The sequence below is a fragment of the Oncorhynchus masou genome, chromosome 12, assembly GCF_036934945.1.
Source record: "Oncorhynchus masou masou isolate Uvic2021 chromosome 12, UVic_Omas_1.1, whole genome shotgun sequence".
In the NCBI taxonomy this organism is placed as follows: Eukaryota; Metazoa; Chordata; class Actinopteri; order Salmoniformes; family Salmonidae; genus Oncorhynchus; species Oncorhynchus masou.
In genome coordinates, this window is record NC_088223.1 from 76,560,832 (window position 1) to 76,583,467 (window position 22,636).

Here is a 22,636-nt window from a genome sequence, read left to right on the forward strand (position 1 = left end):
TGTTTTTTCCCCCTCATCCTAAGTCAGTTATGAATTTTCAGAAAGAACAATGCTAATTAGAACATGGAGAGAGGGTTCTGAAAAACAAAATATGGATTTTACACATGAACACAGTGGATGGTTGTCAATGTCAATCATATTTTGATGATAATTTCCCTCATGGTGTATGGAATACACACCACGATTGTTTTGCATTTTCTCAGTGACAATACAAGGCATTAAGCAAGGAATTCAATATTCAAAAGACAACTGAAACACCATTCCATTTGCCAAGAGGTGTATACATTAGCTAGTTCAATCCCAATGAGATCTTTCTCAAAACAGACAGAACACACATTAAAAAGTGAATGAAAGGAAGATTATCCCAAAGAAAACACAAATCTGAGGATAACCGTGCTTGAGAGGAGAGTCACAACCTTTTTTGATTACAGAATATGACAAAAGCTGAATTTTGCAGGGGAGGAAACATTGAGTCCTGTTATTATTGGTCCTTCCAAAACAAAACATTTTGTATCAGGTATTTGTTCTGTTCTATGCAGGGAAATTATACAGTGGTCAAAATAAGGTTGTTTGCATGCAGGAAAGTATGCCTAAACCTTAAGGGTAGAATAGAAACTTGATGTCTTGGGTTCAGTTCATTCACTGTTTATTCCAGACTTCGTAAGTGCTCACCATGTCAGTGAGAGGAGAGATGTATACAGATCAACAAGGGGCATAAAGATCAACAGAAATTGAGAAGGGGGGGGGAAATTAAGGTGTCTGAACTGATCCAGTGTCTTTCTGGTTTTCAACATATGGGTGGAAAAACAACCCCCCCCTAAAAAAAAAAAAAAAAAAGAAAATGGAGGAAACTGGAACAATTAAACATCGTCAATAAATACAATTAAATCTTCTCAGTTCCAGCTGTTATAACTCATCCCCTACATGCTTTTCTGACTTGTCTTTCTCTGTTGATTCTGAAAATGGAGAGGAATACAATATTATACTCTAGTATATAACAGTACAACATATTACTTTGAAAAGGTTTTATACCATTAGTTGTGCCACCTTGAATGGAATGCCAAATTCTATTCCTTTCCATTAGATTCCCACTTGTGTAGGGAGAAATTGTATGACACCTGGTTGCCAATTTGCACATGCAAAAGGATAGTTGCTTTGGCAGACGTACCTGTACTTGCAGTTTCATCTTTAGGCTGCGATTGGCTGGACGAATCTGTGTTCTGTCCAGTGGGCTCTTTGGTGGGCGGTTCCTCTCCTGGCTGCACCACCTTAGTGGCTTCTGTCAAATGAAAACAAATCCCACCAATGAAAAGATAGGTCTGATCGGGGATTACATTTTTGTCGAAAAGGGATCTTTGACAAGTTATTGTACACGTGATTACATGATTTCCTGTTTCAAAACATTTTGCTAAGGTGTGGCCTGTTGAACATGACCTTCCCTATATATAAAGCCATAACAGAAATGGGTTGGGTTATACCCATTCTCTCTGACCTTTGTCTTTAGTCTCCTCCTTGGGAGGTATGACTTTCTCCTCTGTTTTGCTGCTGTTGGCCTTGCTGCTGCTCTCCGAGACAGTGCTGTTCGCCTTGCTGCTGCTCTCTGAGGCGGTGCTGTTGGCCTTGGCCTTGGCCCTGGGCTTGGCAAACTTGGCCTTGTTCAGCAGGTAGTGGACCTCGCGGTCCAGCAGAGACAGCTTGGACTCTATGTCTTTGGACAGCAGCACGGGCCGCTCTGTGGGAGAACGCTTCTCCTGCTCGGCCACCGTGTCGTTCTTCCACGTCTGTAGAAGAGGGGGAGGTGTTGGGGGGTAAACATGAACAAATAATAATAATAAAAAGGTTGTTTCTTTGTTCCACATTGATGACAAACGAGGGACAATAACCATGTCATCTCATATTTGAGTCATTTTGAATTCTTGAGGTAATGGTCCATCAAAACAAAATCTTGGCAAAGGTATCAATGAGTAAAACAAATAGAAGTTCATGAATCACACATACAATGGTCTCGTTGATGACTCTGTCTAACGTCTTCAGCTCCACTTCGGTGAAGATTTGGTCGTCCTCTGGTGTTAGTTTGACACTCCTTGAGTAAAAAAAACATGTCAAATGGATGCATTGTAAATGTCACCTCTGAAGCTAAGCAGAGTTGGTTCTGGTCGCTCCCTGGATGGGAAACTCAATGCTGCTGGAAATGGTGTAAGAGGGCATGTGGGGGGGGGGGGGGGGGGGTTCTAAGGAGATCCCAATGCCCCAGGGCTGTGAAAGGGACGGGTGCCATCTTTAGGATGGGATGTTAAAACGGTGTCACTAAAGATCCAATGGCACTTATCGTAAGAGTAGGGGTGTTAACCCTAGTGTACTGGGTAAATTCCCAATCTGGCCCTCATACCCACATAATCTACAACTTCCAATTGGCTCATTCATCCTCTCCCCTTGTAACTCTTCCCCCCCCAGGTCGTTTCTGTAAAAGAGAATGTGTTCCCAGTCAACTTAACTGGTAAAAATCCATTTAGCATTTTCCCTACTAATGGTTAAGGTTAGGATTGGGGAAGCTGATCCTAGAGCTGTCGGGACCCACCTGAGGAAGAAGCTGGAGTGGTTGAGCATGCTCTCCAGGGCGGCCAGGTGGTCGGGCCACTTCCTGCGCTCCTCCACACGGAAGAACATGGCCTTGCACAGTTTCCTGAGCTCCTGCAGCTTTTCCCGTAGCTCCTTGGTGACTGCAGAGTAGCCATCCTCATCCATCCAGGCCGACGCCTCGCTCAGCTTGGTCGTGATGGTCTCCTTCTCCTCCTCTGACACCACCGCCTGGTACTCCTCCTGGTACATCTTGTCCTTAGGAGGAAGGAGAGGAAAAAGGGGGGGGGGATTAGACAGCTGCAAGAAGTGGGTTATATACACACACCTATGGGGGGCATACTGGTGTTGTGCTGTTCTAACCTGAGTCTCAAAAATGAATGCCTCAAGGCTGTTCAGGGTCTTCTCCCTCTCCTGCTTCTCCAGGTCTCTATCAGTCAGGTCTTGGAGCCTGTCAGGTCAAGAGGAAATCAAAAATATTATTGCAGCCAATTTGGAGGTTGGAGGTTGCTGGGGCTCAAACCTGGATCTATCAGTCTGTCAAACAACTTAACCATTACACCAAGAGATCCAAAACCTCTGGCGAAGTTGCTAGGTTTTGAACCAAGTCAGGATGCTACATGAATATCATTATAGATTGAAAAAAATCTACGTTTAACTTCCCCACCCTGCACATTTGAAGCCTCCAAAAATGTCAGAAGGAAAGATAGTACAACATACTTCTTGTTTGAGGAGGCGATAGCTTCCAAGCTAGGGTTAAGGATGTCGTTCACTTGGAGCTCCACTGAGACATCTTCAGAGAACTTAGTTCTCTTCTGAGGCTTGGCTTTCTTCACCGCCGCTGCGTCCTCCTTCTCCTCCGCCGCCGCCTCCTTCTCCGCCGCCTCCTTCTCCTCCGCCTCCTTCTCCTCCGCCGCCTCCTTCTCCGCCGCCTCCTTCTCCTCCGCCGCCGCCTCCTTCTCCTCCGCCGCCGCCTCCTTCTCCTCCGCCGCCGCCTCCTTCTCCTCCACTCCATTTTCTCCTCCCTCCTTTTCAGAGAAAGATGATTTATTTACATAATGGTAATGACACTTAGTTATTTAATGTCCAATTCAAACAGAGAACGAGGTAAAACTCATTCATGTGAGGTGTATGCTTTACTGACAACATCCTGTAACCAAATGCTTCATACAAAACGTTAAGTTTCGAAATGTTCATTAAACACGAAAGCACTGAATACACCCCAGGGCTGAGCGTGTTCATGTGGACTCCAACTGAGCTGAGTGCTTACCTGAGGGTCAGCCTTGCTGTCCAATGCCTCTCCCTTACTCTTCTCTTGGGTTGGGACCTCCTCCTGTTTCTCCCCAGGCTCCTGCGTCACTTCCTGGGCAGCAGCCTCCTTCTTGCTCTGCTCCTTCCCAGACTCTGAAGGAACCTCCTCCTCATCCTGGGCACAGAAACAATAGGGGAGAGGCAGGGAGTGTTAGACAGCAATGATCTAGTGTGAAGGAGAGGAACTCTGGAGCATGTTACATTAGGATGGGGACTGAGGAGAGGATTACCTGAACTGGTTCCGTCACATTTGCATTGGGCTCTGAGGATCCCCCTCCAAACAGGCTGGAAATGGTATTTCCTAGTTCTGACAAATCAAAAGAGCCAGAATTCAGACATGGAAGAGACTATGACTGACTAATGGGGGGAAATCAGATGTCAATTGATTACATAAAACCCACTTGTCAGAGTTGATTCCTCATCCTTCTCCTCTACAATGGTCTCAAATACAGACTCCACCTAAAAAATAAAAAATAACTATTAAAGCAATAGTCGCCAAAATAAAATTATTTACATGTATTTTGCAACCATCTTTAAAAAAGTTAAAAGTCTGAAATTCTGTATTTGAGATTTTATTGTACTTCCAGAGAGGAGCTCCATAGGTATCAGAGGGGTGCACTGACCATAGAGATCACATCATTCACATTCTATAAGTAATTCTATGGTACTGACCCGGTCCAGGAGGAGCATGCCACTCTCATCCATATTGAAGTGGGCCTTGATGCCCTTGGACTCAGCATCCATGTGCTTCTGGAAGCTGCTGCTCACCCCAGACAGCTGCACTGTGGTCAGGTTTAGAGAGCCAAACACACTGGCGGAGGAAAGGAAGAGAAAAAAAAGTGAGGTGGATATTTAAAATCAGATGCAACATAAGGTTGTTTATTTGATTTCTGTTACAATTCATAACTGTATTTGTCCCCTTAGCCCTAATAGAATTGGCCTATAGCCAATGGCAAACTAATGCTGTTACAGTATATCCTTAATTTCCCAGAATGTTCCTTGGGAGAGGTGCTGCAGTGTTGTGACTGACATCACCCTAATCCAATCATGCGCAACCAGAGAAAATAACGACACCTGTGCTTTCTCTGTCTGACCCTCCATCACAGAAGGCACTGAGGGAGGCTTAAACAATAGATTTTCAGACCAATTCATGCTACATTTGGATCGGTTTGTGCTCCTGTGGACCAATGCACTCATATCTTAACATTTAAACCCGATTCTGATATGCGTCGGTGAATCGTTACATCTCTACTGTTTTACCGTGTTGTTTCACACAGAGTGGGCTAAGTCTATGTGCCAGTTTCCTGGACACAGATTAAACCAAGTCCTGGGAAAATAAAACCATGCTCAATGGAGAACCTATTTAAGTCCAGGGCTAGGTTTAATCTGTGTCCAGGAATTCAGCCCTAAGTTCCTACCAATTAAACCCATCTTTATTGGAGAGGTGCTCACCTGAGGTCATTTTGGCCCAAGAAGCTGAGGTCTCCATAGTTGATGTCAAAGGCAAAGTCATCAGTGTAGCGGTTGAAGGTGATGACCTTGCGCTGGGGGTAGGGGGCCATCCTCTGGAACAGGATACGCTTGTTGTGTTTCAGGCTCCTGGAGCCATCCTCATCCTCCGTCTCCCTGGTGAACTCCACCTGGAGAATGAGAGCGATGAATGAAAAGATGAGCACCGTATGATAGAGTTGTGGTGCTAAGCTTTTCCATTCATTTTGGGTTGAGGTGTATAGCTGAACTTACATAACTGATGGCGTGGGATGTGGACCCATCTTAACCATTATTTAATATATTTTTTTACCCCTTTTTACTCCCCAATTTTGCGATATCCAAGTGGTAGTTACTGTCTTGTCCCATCGCTGCAACTCCCGTATGCACTCGGGAGAGGCGAAGGTCGAGAACCGTGCGTCTTCCGAAACACGACCCCGCCAAGCCGCACTGCTTCTTGACACAATGCATGCTTAACCTGAAAGCCAGCCACACCAATGGGTTGGAGGAAACGGAGTACAGCTGGCGACCAAAGTCTGAATGTGCCCGGAAGCCACAAGGAGGAGTCGCTAGAGCGCGATGGGACAAGGACATCCCAACCGGCCAAACCCTCCCCTATATAGGACGGGGCTGGGCCAAATTGTGTGTTGCCTCATGGGTCTCCCGGTCACATACAACGCAGCCTGGTATCAAACCAGGATCTGTAGTGACACAGCTAGCACAGTGATGCAGTGCCTTAGACCGCTGTGCCACTCGGGAGGCTTGACAATAGACAACTTTTGGGGTTTCGTCTCCTCTAAAAAGGAACGGATGGATGGTAATGAAATTATTTTTAAAAAGGGACAGGGTTCAATGTTAAAGAATGAGCTGTGTTACCTGGATGGGGAAAACAGCTGCCTCCCTGACCAGGAAGGGTTTAACTTTAAAGGCCTTGCTGAGGGCAGCGGCCTGGTACACAGCACCCATAGCTGCAGCCTCGTCTGCATTGATGTTCTTTCCCAGCTCCTCTCTACACACACACACACACACACACAGGTCAATGTCATGCAGATATCTTGTTTATTCAAAGTGATAGTTCACTCCAAAAACAAGGTTGGCCAGAGACATTGTCATACCTCAAAAGCAGTAAAATTCTGTGGATGTAAGGCATATCAAGGTTACGTGAACTAATCTTCAGTCTAATAAATCCATGCAATATAGCCTAGACCACAATAATTCCATTATTTATTTTAGACATGTCTAAAGAAACATATGAAGAAAAAGTAGTCTATTTCAGAAGAAAATAGAATAGCCAAATGGCTGTGCGCTACATTAGTTCATTTAGCAGACAAGATTTGCTTATAATGCCGTGGCATTATTTTATAGTATGAAGAATACAATTGAACAAAGCTGAATAAAATTTGATTTGAAGGAGTGCACGTGGCTATTCTGTGTTGAGCGGTTAACAAAGAAATAGGTACTCCTACATGCTTAATTTAGAGTAACTTTAGTTGTTTTACAAACATTGGGCTGTATGTTTAGATTTTTAATACATTGAGGCTGTATGATGAGATTCTAATGATGACGTCACGTGATCAGGTTTTTCCTCACAGGCTACAAATTAAAACAGACACCTCGGGCACGCAACTGTGCGTGTCCTTATCCAATTCCGAGGTGCATATTGAAGATAATGGAAGATATTGTCCACATTTATTTTGTCAGCTATCAAGAGTAGGCCCAACGAACAGCAAAAGCACTAGCCTGACACAAATATTTAACTTCCAAAGTTTGCCGTTTCAGTGTCTTTAGATATTTTTGTCAGATGTTGTTACTATGGAATACTGAAGTATAATTACAAGCATTTCATAAGGGTCAAAGGCTTTTGACAATTACATGAAGTTGATGCAAAGAAGTCAATATTTGCAGTGTTGACCCTTCTTTTTCAAGACCTCTGCAATCCGCCCTGGCATGCTGTCAATTAACTTCTGGGCAACATCCTGACTGATGTCAGCCCATTCTTGCATAATCAATGCTTGGAGTGTCAGAATTTGTGGGTTTTTGTTTTTACACCCACCTCTTGAGGATTGACCACAAGTTCTCAATGGGGTTAAGGTCTGGGGAGTTTCCTGGCCATGGACCCAAAATATCAATGTTTTGTTCCCCGAGCCACTTAGTTATCACTTTTGCCTTATGGCAAGGTGCTCCATCATGCTGATAAGGCATTGTTCATCACCAAACTGTTCCTGTATGGTTGGGAGAAGTTGCTCTCGGAGGATGTGTTGGTACCATGCTTTATTCATGGCTGTGTTCTTAGGCAAAATTATGAGTGAGCCCACTCCCTTGGTTGAGAAGCAACCCCACACATGAATGGTCTCAGGATGCTTTACTGTTGGCATGACACAGGACTGATGGTAGCGCTCACCTTGTCTTCTCTGGACAAGCTTTTTTCCGGATGCCCCAAACAAGGGGATTCATTGGAGAAAATGACTACCTCAGTCCTCAGCAGTCCAATCCCTGTACCTTTTGCAGAACATTAGTCTGTCCCTGATGTTTTTCCTGGAGAGAAGTGGCTTCTTTGCTGCCCTTCTTGACAATAGGCCATCCTCAAAGTCTTTGCCTCACTGTGCGTGCAGATGCACTCACACCTACCTGCTGCCATTCCTGAGCAAGCTCTGTACTGGTGGTGCCCCGATCCCGCAGCTGAATCAACTATAGGAGACGGTCCTGGCACTCCGGTCCTTGCAGGTAACCAGGTTGGCAGAGGAAGAACAATGATTCCAAGCTCCACCCTCCTTTTGAGTTCAAATAACAGACTGTAAGCTTCAATCAGCATAACAGAGTGATCTCCAGCCTTGTCCTCGTCAACTCACACCTGTGTTAACGAGTGAATCACTGACATGTCAGCTGGTCCTTTTGTGGCAGGGCTGAAATGCAGTAGAAATGTTTTTTTTTTTTTTTTTTTTTTTTTGGGGGGGGGAATTCAGTTGCACTCTTCATAACCTGGAGTATATGCAAATTGCCATCATACAAACTGAGGCAGCAGACTTTGTGAAAATTGATGTGTCATTCAAAACCTTTGGCCATGACTATCCTTCATAGTACTAAAGTCAACCCATTCTATTCTGCGTGAGAAATAAATATTCCAAACATAGTCTTGGACAGTTGTGGGATGTGATAAGAGATATACAACCACTAGCATCTAAAAACCTTTTTTATGCAATGTGGCTGATGCAACGGATCAGAACATTGAGCTTAAAATGTTGATAAACTATTAGGCCATTTCTTCACATAATAAGCGCAGCAATGCACACATGGTAGTAGACTATAAGCAGGAATGTTCCATTACTGGAACACACCATTATCAAAAGTGACCGCAAATGCAATTATGCAAGTAATGCTTTTATTGTAAAGGTGCATTTTTATGGTGAAAATGATCTTCCCCAAACTTATGCGATGCTTATATATGACAGTTAGGCTCTACACCCCTTACAAAGCAGATTGTGCTTAATTTTAAGAAGTTATTTGGCTACTTTAGTTGTGATACAAACCGTATTAAAACATATAGGCCTATGGGCTAGGCTCCATGAGGTGTGTGACTATTGATGGACTCTGGATTCTAACTCCTGAACTTGGGATAGGGTTAATTATCAGGTATCCTATTGAAATATTGAGTGCTTCAGTTTAGAGGGTCAACACTAGAAGTTGGTTATTTTTTCCTCTGCATTGTTGGGAAGGGCCTGTAAGTAAGCATTTCACTATTGGTCACTAATCCTCTGTGTACCAGAATATTCCCAGCTATTCCTGGGAACAAGCCACCAGAGGTGTCCTGCCTCACTGTACACGAGAACCTCAACTTTATGGCCATTGGTAAGTGGCATTTCTGCGCTACCTGGGGCGGCAGGGTAGCCTCGTGGTTAGAGCATTGGACTGGTAACCGGAAGGTTAGCTCGGAACCCCGAGCTGACAAGGTACAAATCTGTCATTCTGTCCCTGAACAGGCAGTTAACCCACTGTTCCTAGGCAGTCATTGAAAATAAGAATTGGTTCTTAACTGACTTGCCTAGTTAAATAAAAGGTAAAATAAAATAAAAATCTGTAGGAGGAAGGTATATATGGTGGATGCAATTAAACTTGGAATGTGTTGAGAGCAGGGAAAACTATCACGTGGCAGCACTGATAAGGGGAGAGAGCCGTGGATTAGTGATGGGGGGGTGTCGAAGTCAGGTCACATTAAGGGAGTTAATTTCCCGCGCCACTTCATTTCCTGCCTAGCAACAGAGATGTAGAGTTGAAGTTTACATACACCTTAGCCAAATACATTTAAACTCAGTTTTCCACAATTCCTGAAATGTAATCCTAGTAAAAAGTCAGTTAGGATCACCACTTTATTTTAAGAATGTGAAATGTCAGAATAATAGTAGAGATAATTATTTATTTCAGCTTTTATTTCTTCCATCATATTCCCAGTCGGTCAGAAGTTTACATACACTCAATTAGTATTTGGTAACATTGCCTTTAAATTGTTGAACTTGGGTCAAATATTTTGGGTAGCCTTCCACAAGCATCCCACAAAAAGCTGGGTGAATTTTGGCCCATTCCTCCTGACAGAGCTGGTGTAACTGAGTCAGGATTGTAGGCCTCCTTACTCGTACATGCCTTTACAGTTCTGCCCACAAATTTTCTATGGGATTGAGGTCAGGGCTTTGTGATGGCCACTCCAATACCTTGACTTTGTTATCCTTAAGCCATTTTGCCACAACTTTGGAAGTATGCTTGGGGTTATTTTCCATTTGGAAGACCCATTTGCGACCAAGCTTTAACTTCCTGAGTGATGTCTTATGTTGCTTCAATACATCCACATAATTTCCCCTTTCACATGATGCCATCTATTTTGTGAAGTCCACCAGTCGCTCCTGCAGCAAAGCACCCCCACAACATGATGCCATGGTTCACCGTGCTTCACGGTTGGGATGGTGTTCTTCGGCTTGCAAGCCTCCCCCTTTTTCCTTCAAACATAACAATGGTCATCATGGCCAAACAGTTCTATTTTTGTTTCATCAGACCAGAGGACATTTCTCCAAAAAGTACAATCTTTGTCTCCATGTGCAGTTGCAAACCGTATTCTGGCTTTATGGCGTTTTGGAGCAGTGGTTTCTTCCTTGCTGAGCGGCCTTTCAGGTTATGTCGATACAGGACTCGTTTTAGTGTGGATATAGATACTTTTGTACCAGTTTCCTCCAGCATCTTCACAAGGTCCTTTTGCTGTTGTTCTGGGATTGATTTGCACTTTTCGCACCAAAGTACGTTCATCTCGAGGAGACAGAACAAGTGGTCCCATGGTGTTTATACTTGTGTACTATTGTTTGTATTTATGAACATGGTACCTTCCGGCATTTGGAAGTAGCTCCCAAGGATGAACCAGACTTGTGGAGGTCTACAATTTATTGTCTGAGGTCTTGGCTGATTTTTATTTTATTTTCCCATGATGTCAAGCAAAGGCACTGAGTTTGAAGGTAGGCCTTGAAATACATCCACAGGTACTCCTCTAATTGAGTTAAATGCCAATTAGCCTATCAGAAGCTTCTAAAGCCATGAAATAATTTTCTGGAATTTTCCAAGCTGTTTAAAGGCACAGTCAACTTAGTGTATGTAAACTTCTTTGGAATTGTGATTATTTCACTTATAATTCACTGTCTAAACAATTATTGGAAAAATTACTTGTGTCATGCACAAAGTAGATGTCCTAACAGACTTTCCAAAACTATAGTTTGTTAACAAGAAATTTGTGGAGTGGTTGAAAAACTAATTTTACTGACTAACCTAAGTGTATGTAAACTTCCGACTTCAACTGTATACCATCACTATTGTAACCCATCTGACTTTTCATATACTATATAATATATCACATTTGTTTTGATTTAGAATGGACCATTATGCACCTGCATCGAAATAGGGGCAGCCGGGAAAAAAAATACCTGTCATATATGCACATACAGTTGAAGTAGGAAGTTTACATACACTTAGGTTAGTCATTAAAACTACTTTTTCAACCACTCCACAAATTTCTTGTTAACAAACTAATCTACTTTGTGCATGAGTACCAGGTAGTTAGCAAGTTTGGTAGGCTACTAATAACCAGCAGCAGCATCAGAGCTTGGAGAAGCCTAATTACCGTGACAAACAGTCATGTGGAATTTAACTGCCCGTGTGGTGGTAATACGTTGACCGCAACAGCACTAGACATACTTACTTCCCAACGGATTTGAGCAGCACCTCCTGCACCTTAGGCACTCGGGTGGAGCCGCCCACCAGGATCACCTGCTCAATCTCGTCCTGTTAGAAGACAATGTTGGAAGATTTACAAACAGTATTTGCAAATAACAAACATTAACATAACATGTGTTTGTTCAATCTATAAATCCCTGAAGGCTTGTCATGCTGAAACATGTCAGAGTTTAACATATTGTTCCATTGAACATTCCACCACATTAAATAGGAATTTCATATCAAACCGATATCAAAGTGCAACTTTTTAGTCACACAGACATCAACTATCCTACTTCAGTTTTTGATTCTAAGGGCTCCAGACTAACATTTCTCCCTGGCGGCACTTTTTTTTAGTTCGTGGCACCAGCCCATGATTGAGGAACAAAAAAAAATAAAAAATAAAAAAAATAGTTCAGCAGCTTCACACAATAAAATACACTTGAGTCATCTTATAAAGTCAATATAGAATTCATTCACAATGCCTTAAGTGTACTAGACTACTGAGATATACAAATAAGTTATAGCTAACATGTCCAAGCGGGAAAGCATGATTCTAAATACTTTGATATGCAACCTAATCCAGCCCCCCACACCTCTGAATCAGGTTAAATGGAGAAGATACATTTCAGTTGTACAACTGACTAGGTATCCCCCTTTCCTGCGATTACCTAAAATTCATGACAGACTTGACTATTTTACTCAAAATAGGGTGCCAGAATTTTTCAGTTCAATGGAGATTGTTTGTCCTTTTTTATGTGCATCAATATTATAATTAGGCCTCATTCAACAAAACTAAAAACACAGCTCGATCTCTAACTAAATATAACACCTACTGCTAGTAGCCACATATTCATATAACAGTAAATGTAATGTCCTAAAAAGGACTAGTGAACTCGCGGTAGCTGATGCGCAATTTCGCAGGCTCCATATTTCAAAGCCATATGAGATATCGTGATTGTAAAACCGTGTGCTTTGAGCTCAATAGTGATTGTTAAGGAATAAATTATTCTACAGAAAGCAGAGACCCTCCTCTCTTTAATATGGACAACAAGTTGCTTCCAAAGTTGTGTTTCACGGAGGGGCACATGAGGGGGAAGAGAAAGTTTGAGATGCTTGCACCTTACAGCAGCCGGCCTCAGCGAAACAGGCAGGCACAGCGGCAGCACAGCCACTTCTATTACAGAAATCATGAGGATAAAGCCCTTTACTGTTGAACAAATTCATGGTTTTATCTGCCCCCAAAAATAAGATGTTTTGATTGAGGTGACCATGTGCAGATCACCCCAGTGTAACCAAGAATTATTTAACTGGCACAGCCAAGTCAAAGGGTTACAGTCTGAAGCCCTGGACCCTGGTATGCAATTGTGATTAGATAATGCATTCTCTTAAAATCCTAAGGAGCGTAGCCATTCCACAGACTCAGGGGATTGGGAAACTACAATGATCTTTTTGATACTGCCAATTTTCCTGTGTCTTTTTGTGGGTCAAATGATGCTTTTGTCTACGTCATTGTTTATGCATAAAAGACAGTTTCCCTCAAGAGGTAGATATAGTGATTGATCAATAAGATCAAAATGTTCATTAGGGCACACAATGGGAATAAAAACAACAAAAAAACACATTTTGCAACAGGAGTCCCTTCCTGTTTCAGTCCATTTTTTCTCATTTAGTTAATAATGAATAAACACAAACTATGGTGACTCACCAGGGACATCTCTGCAGAGCTAAGGGCCTCCTGTACGGGTCCAGGCACTCTCTCAAACAGGTCAGCACACAGGGCCTCAAACTCCACACGGGTCACCTTGGCCTTGAAGTCCATTTCATCTAGAAGCCCCTCCACCTGAACATCATACAGCAAGAGTGAGAACATTTAGTTTAGATTACAGTATAGCGCTATGGTGACAATGAAACTGACAGAGCAGCATGTCCTTTCACCTGTGCCATGAATTCTGCGTTGGCGCTCAGCACCGTCTTGAGTCTCTGGGCCTCCTTGAGGAGCTTGGCCATGGCGCGGTGGTTCTCCCTCACGTCCTTCTTGGTCTTCTTCTGCTCGTTGAACAGCTTGGCTAGGTGGTCCCGCAGCCGCAGATCCATCTCAAAGCCCCCAGAGAGCGGTCAAACCTGGCCAGAGATGGAGAACATCTGCTAGGTTAGGAACATTTGGGAAATGTGCTTGTCATAGCTCCACCATAATTTAAAACACAACAACTATTACTTCATATTGATCAGAGTAGAGGTTAAGGTGTGTGCTTTCCCCAACATCCTGTGTGTATGTGTGTGTATACAGGCCCTTTCGTCTCACCCGACTCCTCGGATCTGGAGCTGTGGCTGGGTGCCAGAATCTTTGGTCTTGACCGTCTGGTATGTGACGATGGTTGCCGTCGTGCTGCCTGAACCCATGTCATAGAACATCATGTTCTGTAGAGGGAGACAACAGGCATGACTATAAGACTAGGGTTACACAAAGCAACTTTAATGCAATCACGGGTTGAAAGCGACATCTTAAGCAACTTTGCTTACACATGAAGCAACTTATGAAGCTCAAAAAGTTACCTGTTGGTTCTGAATATAACAACCTAGTTCAATATAATAAAAAATCCAAATGTAAAAGCAGCCTAGCTAGTGCACCTGAGCAGTGCTGTTGATGTCTTTCCTCCTGAAGACACCATAGTTGAGCGCCACCGCCGTGTTGTCATTGATGAGCTGAAGAACCTTAACACCTGCCATCTGTGCGGCCTGCAGGACCGCCCTACGCTCTGCCTGATTGAAAAAGGCGGGGACGGTGATCACTGCATCTTTGATGGGCTGCTCTGTAAACGAGAATAAAATACACTGTCAGGCGGAGCTTCAAAATAATTATACAACACATAAAATGTTGAATGAGGAAACCTTTTCCCCATACTACTAGTGAACATACAAACCTGCAAAGTCCTGAGCCAGTCCACGTGAATAGTTCAAAACCATGCCCAGGAGCTCCTCTGGAGAGTACTGCATTTCTCTGTAGGAAAACAAGAGAGCAGGCATGAGAACCAAGCACTCTATTCCACAACTACAGCATAAGACATACTGGATCAATAACATTGTCACAGGCTGTGTAATGTGTCATTTAGGCAGTATGCAAAGGAACGTCATACACTAATAACTGATAAGTGTTCAGGTAAGCATTTTGCCCCTCATCACCAATGGCTCATAAACTCTATTTGTACTCTTCAAAAGTACTTCAACAATTAATCACTTGGCTCAATCTGCTGCTAAAACGAAATAAAAAGAGAACCAATGATACGAAATCAGATAAGACTTACTCCGAGTTTCTAAAGACAACTGTGCCCCGACTCGCATCTTTCACCAGCTGGTGCTCGGAGAAACGTTTCTGGTAGAACGCCACCTGTGGGTTGTCGTGCTTCTTGCCTAGGAGGCTCTGAAGATACCTATAGACAAATTTGGGGTTCTTCACAGACTGCGGATGAAAGAGAAATCCAAATCAAAGTCAGTGTAGATATTAATTAATTAACTGTATTGATCCCCAGAGGGAAATACAGAGTACTAACTGTATGATAGACATTTTAAAATGTGTGACCTGGTAGGTTCCTATGACAAAGGGCCAGTGGTGAAATGTACTTAAGTAATACTTTAAAGTATGTTTTATTAAGTTGTTGTTGGGGTTATATGTACTTTATTAATAGATTTTTATTACTATATTTTTGCCAACTTTTACTTTACTACATTCTTTAAAAAATAAATGTACTTTTTATTCCAAACCCTAAACCCATAAGTACTTGTTACATTTTGAATGCTTAGCAGGACAAGAAAATGGTCAGATTCACGGACTTATCAAGAGAAGATCTCTCGTCATCCCTACTGCCTCTGATCAGGCGGCCTCACTACACACACACACACACACACGCTACCTTTGTAAATTATGTCTGAGTGTTGGAGTAGCCCTGGCTATCCGGAAATAAAAACAAACAAAAAAATACCCCAAAAAATGGTGCAGTCTGGTTTGCTTAATATAAGGAATTTGAAATGATTTCTACTTTTACTTTCATACTTAAGTATATTTAAAACCAAATACTTTTACTCAAGAACTATTTTACTGGGTGACTCACTTTTATTGGAGTCATTTTCTATTAAGGCATCTTTACTTTTACTCAAGTATGACAATTGGGTACTTTTTCCACCACGGCAAAGTGCCTTACCACTCCTAATGCACCGTCTCCAAAAAGTCGCTCATTTTCTTTCAAACACACGGCTATTGGAGTTTTCCTCCTGGACTCCCTGTGCCACACAAAGGAAAAGAGAGTCCATTGAAACATGATGAAGCTTTGAGAATGCATTTTATCATTAACTGACACTTCAATCCCTCTCCCAACTCTTCTGTTACCCAATTTCGTTTACCACACTTTTCAGAGGCATGCATGTGTTAAGATGGCACAGACTCACGTAGTTATTTCCAAGTTAACATACATTGTAAGGAACAATAGCTATCTTATTAAACATCAGCAACAATGGATGTTAATAGTTGTGAATACATAAAAAACAAACATGAAATGGAGTAGGGATTTCCATCTAAAAGCACAGTCAATAATCCATGGTGATATGGTTAGAAATAAAGGCAATACTCACTTGTTTAAAGCAATCTCCATTGGCACGCCAGGTTTTACTATCGCTACTTTCATCCACTCACTGCCTAGGTCAACTGACATGACTGCTACAGAGGCTGTATGGACAAAATAATGGGTATGGTTATTGTATTACCTGTACTTTTGTAATAACAAAGTGATTACACATTTTAGGTGAGACAATACTAAAGAGGATTAGCTTCAATAGTTTCTCACTGGCTACAGTTGTGTGGTGGCAATGTGCGCAAATAATGTCAAAACATTTGACAAGTCCTTCGAGTCAGTTGAAATGAAATCATTGTTCACCCGTGCATCAGTAAATTAACTTGTGTAAATAGGTACAAATATGAACTGCGCATCATATTGAGAAGTGACACAGTAGAGTAGATTAACTAAAATCTCTGCACGTGTCCATTTTATTCTCACACTCAAAATGGAGGCATTCAGATGTGTTGAAATTTGCATTTGGTGTTAGGCAAATCTGCCAGTGCTTGATGCAGGCAGGTGTCTTGGATGGAATAAGTATGTGTAGCGTTAGTACCTGTTTGTGAAGGCAGCAGAGCAAGGACAAGGCAGAAGAGAGCCCATAACATCTTCCTCCTCATGGTGACCTGTACACACAAAGCAGAACAAAGACATTGATTTTCAAACACTAATAGCAGCCTCCCTGGTGACATGGTAACTGTGCTGAATAAATAATTGGTTCACTATTATGAGACCTCATAAGGAGCAAAATTCGTGGAGACTCAGGAATCTATCAATGATACATTCTCTTCTATATGTACAAAGCCCTTTGCTACAAATGTCCTTGGCTTTAAAAGTCAACTTTAGGAATCAAATATATATTTTTTTACTAAAACCTTCCAGTCTGTGCAGTCACACATGCTCAAGAAGTTAGATTTTTTTATTGAATGCATATAAGCAAATAGGAAACAAGTGTGCTGTTTCAGGAAGGAAATAGTGAGGACAGCTGCATGCTCTAGAAGCAGCAAAGCAAATGCAGTGCTTTGTGAAAGTATTCAGAGCCCTTTACTTTTTCCACATTGTTACATTACAGCCTTATTCTAAAATATATTAAATACATTTTCCCCCTTATTCTACACAACACCCTATAATTAAAAAACAATAATACCTTATTTACATAACTATTCAAACCCTTCGCTATGAGACTTGAAATTGAGCTCAGGTGCATCCTTTTTCCATTGATCATCCTTGAGATGTTTAACAACTTGATGATTGGAGTCCACCTGTGGTAAATTCAAATGATTGGACATTATTTGGAAAGGCACACACCTGTCTAAATACGGTCTCACAGTTGACAGTGCATGCCACAGCAAAAACAAAGCCATGATGAGGTCAAAGGAATTGTCCGTAGAGCTCTGAGACAGGATTGTGTCGAGGCATAGATCTGGAAGGGTACCAAAAACTTTTACATCGAAAGTCCACAAACAGTGGCCTCAATAATTCTTAAATGGAATACATTTGGAACCACCAAGACTCTTCCTAGAGCTGGCTGCCCAGCCAAACTGAGCAATCGGGGGAGAAGGGCCTTGGTCAGGGATGTGACAAAGAACTCAATGGTCACTGACAGCACTCTAGAGTTCCTCTGCTGTGATGGGAGAACCTTCCAGAAGGACAACAATCTCTGCAGCACAACACCAATCAGGGCTTTCTGGTAGAGTGGCCAGACAGAAGCCACTCAGTAAAAGACACATTAGGCAAACTCCAAATGGGCTGTCAAAGGCACCTAAAGGACTCTCCGACCATGAGAATTAAGATTCTCTGGTTCGGATAAAACCAAGATTGAACTCTTTGGCCTGAATGCCAAGCGTCACGTCTGGAGGAAAACTGGCACCATCCCTACGGTGAAGCGTGGTGGTAGCAGCATCATGCTGTGTCAATGTTTATCAGCGGCAAGGACTGGGGGACTAGTCAGGATCAAGGGAAAGATGAACAAAGCAAAGTACAGAGATCATTGATAACCTGCTCCAGAGAGCTCAGGACCTCAGAGAGGGGCAAAGACACAACTTCCAACGACCCTAAGCGCACAGCCAAGACAAGGCAGGAGTGACTTCGGGACAAGTCTCAAAGTCCTTGAGTGGCCTAGCCAGAGCCCACACTTGAACCCGATAGAACATCTCTGGAGAGACCTGAAAATAGCTGTGCAGCGACGCTCCCCAACAAGACTCGAGGCTGTAATCGCTGCCAAAAGTGCTTTGACAAAGTACAGAGTAAAGGGTGTGAATACTTATGTAAAAAATGTGATCAACATTTCTAAATCTGTTTTTGCCATGTCATTATGGGGTATTGTGTGTAGATTGAGAGGGGAAACAACACTCAATTTTAGAATAAGGCTGTATACTAAAATGTGGGGGCAAAAAAGGGATCTGAATACACAATCGATTGCATCTCAAGATCCCTCCGGTCCGAGTGTCCATTCCTTCACCTGCACTGTTGAACAGGAGGTAAAAGCAAATGCCTGGTGGGCATACACCATATTGCTTTCCCCTATAATACCCTATAATAGCCTCTTTCAACACCAGTGCAGATGTAGGAAGAACAGTTTAGAATATTACAATTATCTGCCATTACGCTTCAGCACCTCGTAGGGTTCTTTAGACATCACAGTTCCAAACTCTAGGTGCCAGCTTGTCCAGGTGCAGTCAAGGTACAGTAGCATGCCCTTTGATCTTAGCGCGCAATCTAATTGGCCTGATCCCACCGACGAACTTTGACACGTGGCATGAATTGTACAGTACCTTTAAAAGTATTCTACTTAGCAAATCAGAGTAGATTAGTTATGTGACTGTCAATTGAAGTGCTGATGGAGTCAGGAAGCATGATGACATATTGAAGTAATGCTGCGGACTAGGGCACTTCACGGAATGAAGGATATAGCCTAGCAAAGGTCTCAAGTGGCAAATAGCCATTAGCCTGTTGATTGCCTATATAGCATGCAGTTATTCAAATACATGAACGTAGAAACTTCTAGTCCCATCAGAGTACTGACGTACTACTATGGAGCCCAGAACAGGTGATGCCTTGAGCATTAAAAAAAACGAAGCAGTATTTTGTTCTGGAAACGGGTTCAACGAGCTAACTTAGGTTATGTAAAAAAGCCACATAGTTAACTAGAATACTATACACCTTAAATAAAAATCTCAACCAGCCTAGTAAGTTTATTTGAAATGAGGCTGTTAGGAAATAACCGCTAGTTAGTGCTTCAATTAACCTATGAACAACAGTATTTGCAGGTAGATAAAGAATGGAAAAACAATGACTTAGCTCGCTTGGCACATTTGAGAGGAGTGACAGAGCAGACCCTTACCTTCTCGAGCCGGCAGCAGTTGAGTTTTTTTAAAGCAGGCTGATTTACACAAAAATATCAAAATGAGAGCACGACTTGCAACAAGCTAAAACTTCCAATCTCGTAATATTTGCGTTGTATGTTTCTTACTGTTGGCTATATGTATTGACTGAAAATCTCTTCATAGCAACACAAATAACGGTTTATTGATTTTCCCTTGCTATATCACCGGCTTGTTCTCACCAAAGGGCCCAGAACGCGGCGTAATCTCATTGGATCCACTCGAGTCGTTGTTCCGTTCGGAGAGCGCTGACACATAGAGCCTGCCTTCTACGTTCCAAGTACTGCAGAGTGATAGGTCCACGTGCAGTGATGGCTGGCGAGAAGAAATCTTTGTCGATGTGTGATTGGTCCACGTTCAATTGATGGGGGGGGGAATTATATAACGACATTGTCTTAAGGTGACCTACTTTATCAGCGACTACTAGTAGTTGTAGTCAAAACACTGTTGTAGTCCATTTAATTGATTCCTGATTGATTGATGGATTGATTGATCTGACTATCCATGACTTATTGGTACATATGTTTAATTTTAATGAGTTCTTATCTTTATTTTATGCAAGTAAAAAAAACAACGATTTAATGGGTGGTATGTCAAAACTAACATGACGAACACCGAACAACTTTATTTTATTTTCTGACCTTCACACTTACAGCCTGCCGCCTACATTGATATTCATATTATATCGTGTGTTGATTGAATTTTCATTTTATTTGTCATTCCTCTCTCTCACATGATTTGTGGGTGGGTATCACATGATTTAGTCACTGTGAGGATACAGTGCGAAGAGAATGGCTGCATTCTTACAGTGGAGACGATTTGAATTTTTTGATAAAGAGACAGTGAAGGACGTTGGAGATAATGGGAAAAACGTTGTTCTCCCCATCGGCATATCGGCTTGTGACTCGGGCCGGAGCCACATCATTCTTGGAGATATTCTTTCAGTGTTTTCCATGATGTGAACAGCCGAGCTAGCTATTGCTCGCTAACTTGATGCACAGACACCCCTCCCTGTCTGTCTAACTAAGCAAGTGAGCAAATAATGCTTCCTAGCTAGTTCCAAGTAAGGAAATTATGAATAATGATTTAGCTAGTTAAATAGCAACATTTGAGTTGGCTAGTATGCTAGCTGACGTTAGCAAACAACCAGGACATGAGCCTTTTTTAGTTAACTTGGTAAGAAGTTAGCCTAGGTGGCAGTCTGAGAAATTAGCTTGAAGGTAGTGAATCAAAACTATTAGACTGGCTTTCAAAGGCACAATCATCTGAATCAATGGCCCTGTTCAAATAGCCCTTTGAAAAGTACTGATGCACCAAGTCTGGAACCAACAGGACCCTGAATATTCTACTCCCAAGCCACAAGACTGCTAAACAGTTAATTAAATAGTTTACCATAGCTACCTGGACTGTCTGCTTTGACCCTTTTTGCACAAATTATTTTGACTCATCACATACACTAGGGCTGTTCAACTATATTCTTAAGGGGCCAGATTTGAAAAAGGTTATTTACGGGGGGGCAGACATTATTTAAATATTATATATACTGTATATATATATAAATATATATATAACTTTTCTTTGGTGTGTGCTTTGTTATAATTAAAAATTTTTTTTTTTTTTACCCCTTTATCCCCAATTTTGTAGGATCCAATTGGTAGTTACAGTCTTGTCCCATTGCTGCAACTCCTGTACAGACTCGGGAGAGGCGAAGGTCGAGAGCTGTGCGTCCTCCGAAACACAACCCAGCCAAGCCGCACTGCTTCTTGACACAATGCCCACTTAACCCGGAAGCCAGCCACACCAATGTGTTTTGAGGAAACACCGTACACCTGGCGACCATGTCAGCGTGCATTGCGCCCGTCCCACCACAGGAGTCGGTAGTGCACGATGGGACAAGGGCTGCTGTTCAAACTCATAAAAGACACCATCACTTACCCTCGCCTTATGCCCTTGTGGGAATCCCCATCGCCATCTTGGAGGGTGGTCCAAATGATTAGCCAAGCAAGGGAAGTTTGCAACATAAGCCCCTTAGGCCTCGTTTTTAGTTGAGTTTGTGAGTGTACAATTATGTTCACTCCGGCTCCTGAAACTCCCCAAAATTACATTTACGATGATTGTACATCTGCTAAGAAAAGTCTGCAAAAACTTAAAAACAACATCAATGGAGAAGTCAACATACAAGTGCAAATAAATTAGAAATTGTGCTCCTAATGCACATGACAGCACAAACACGTCTCGTAAAAAGTAAATATGTTTTTGTTTGCTTATCTTTTGGAAATTGTAGATTTTAAAACATTTTCCTTCATCAGAAGTTCCAGCTAAGCAGGCTAATGTTAGTTAGCTAATTCATTTGCTAGTTATGATACAGTAAGCTTATATTAATAATGATATATTTAATATAAGTAGACATGCACTCATAATTGACTGTAGCGCATATAATGCACCCATATGCTACTGGTGGCTGAAAACACAATCATCACAGGATGAACAAGTGATGAATTTCCGGCCAAGGGTGGTCCTCCCTTGCCCTGAAAGTGTATACTCGTCAGACTTCATGATACGTCATCAGAAGTGTCCACTTAATTTGAGGGCTGAGGCAATGTCTTTTAAGTATTTGGACCACAACCAAGAACATCCCTGCCGGCCAAACCCTCCCCTAACCCAGACGATGCTGGGCCAATTGTGCACCGCCCCATGGGTCTCCCGGTCGCGGCAGGTCTCGAACCAGGATCTCTAGTGGCACAGACCACTGTGCCACTCAGCAGGCCGGCCAGACATTTTCTACATGGGATTACTCTTCCTAGGACCGGTGTAAAAAACAATGTAGAAACAATTATAATTTTATAAAGCATTTATTAAAATGAAATGTTAAAATTCATTTTATGTGCTTAAGATTAACCTAATTCAGTGCATCAAATTGTTTAAATAATGTAACACATTTGTACTTTTAACAGAGTTGACCTGCATCACATTAAGGCATTTCTACTTTCCTGTCTGTTTTACATACATAGCTTGACAATTTAGTTT

At 42.2% G+C, this 22,636-nt stretch overlaps 1 protein-coding gene across 1 annotated transcript; it reads right to left on the reverse strand.

Moving 5' to 3' along the window:
* Window positions 1–825: 825 nt before the first annotated feature.
* LOC135550824 (hypoxia up-regulated protein 1-like) lies at window positions 826–19,875 on the reverse strand. Its single transcript, XM_064981958.1, is given in 26 exon segments — window positions 826–956; window positions 1,169–1,279; window positions 1,493–1,781; window positions 1,999–2,083; window positions 2,579–2,835; window positions 2,941–3,028; window positions 3,298–3,605; window positions 3,848–4,003; window positions 4,119–4,195; window positions 4,290–4,347; window positions 4,561–4,699; window positions 5,341–5,528; window positions 6,253–6,385; window positions 11,606–11,688; window positions 13,328–13,462; window positions 13,558–13,730; window positions 13,733–13,743; window positions 13,925–14,040; window positions 14,251–14,432; window positions 14,544–14,620; window positions 14,925–15,079; window positions 15,819–15,897; window positions 16,246–16,339; window positions 16,783–16,852; window positions 19,570–19,608; window positions 19,792–19,875. Coding segments are annotated over 26 exon segments (3,228 nt in total). The 5' UTR covers window positions 19,867–19,875; the 3' UTR covers window positions 826–906.
* Between the last annotated feature and the right edge of the window lie 2,761 nt (window positions 19,876–22,636).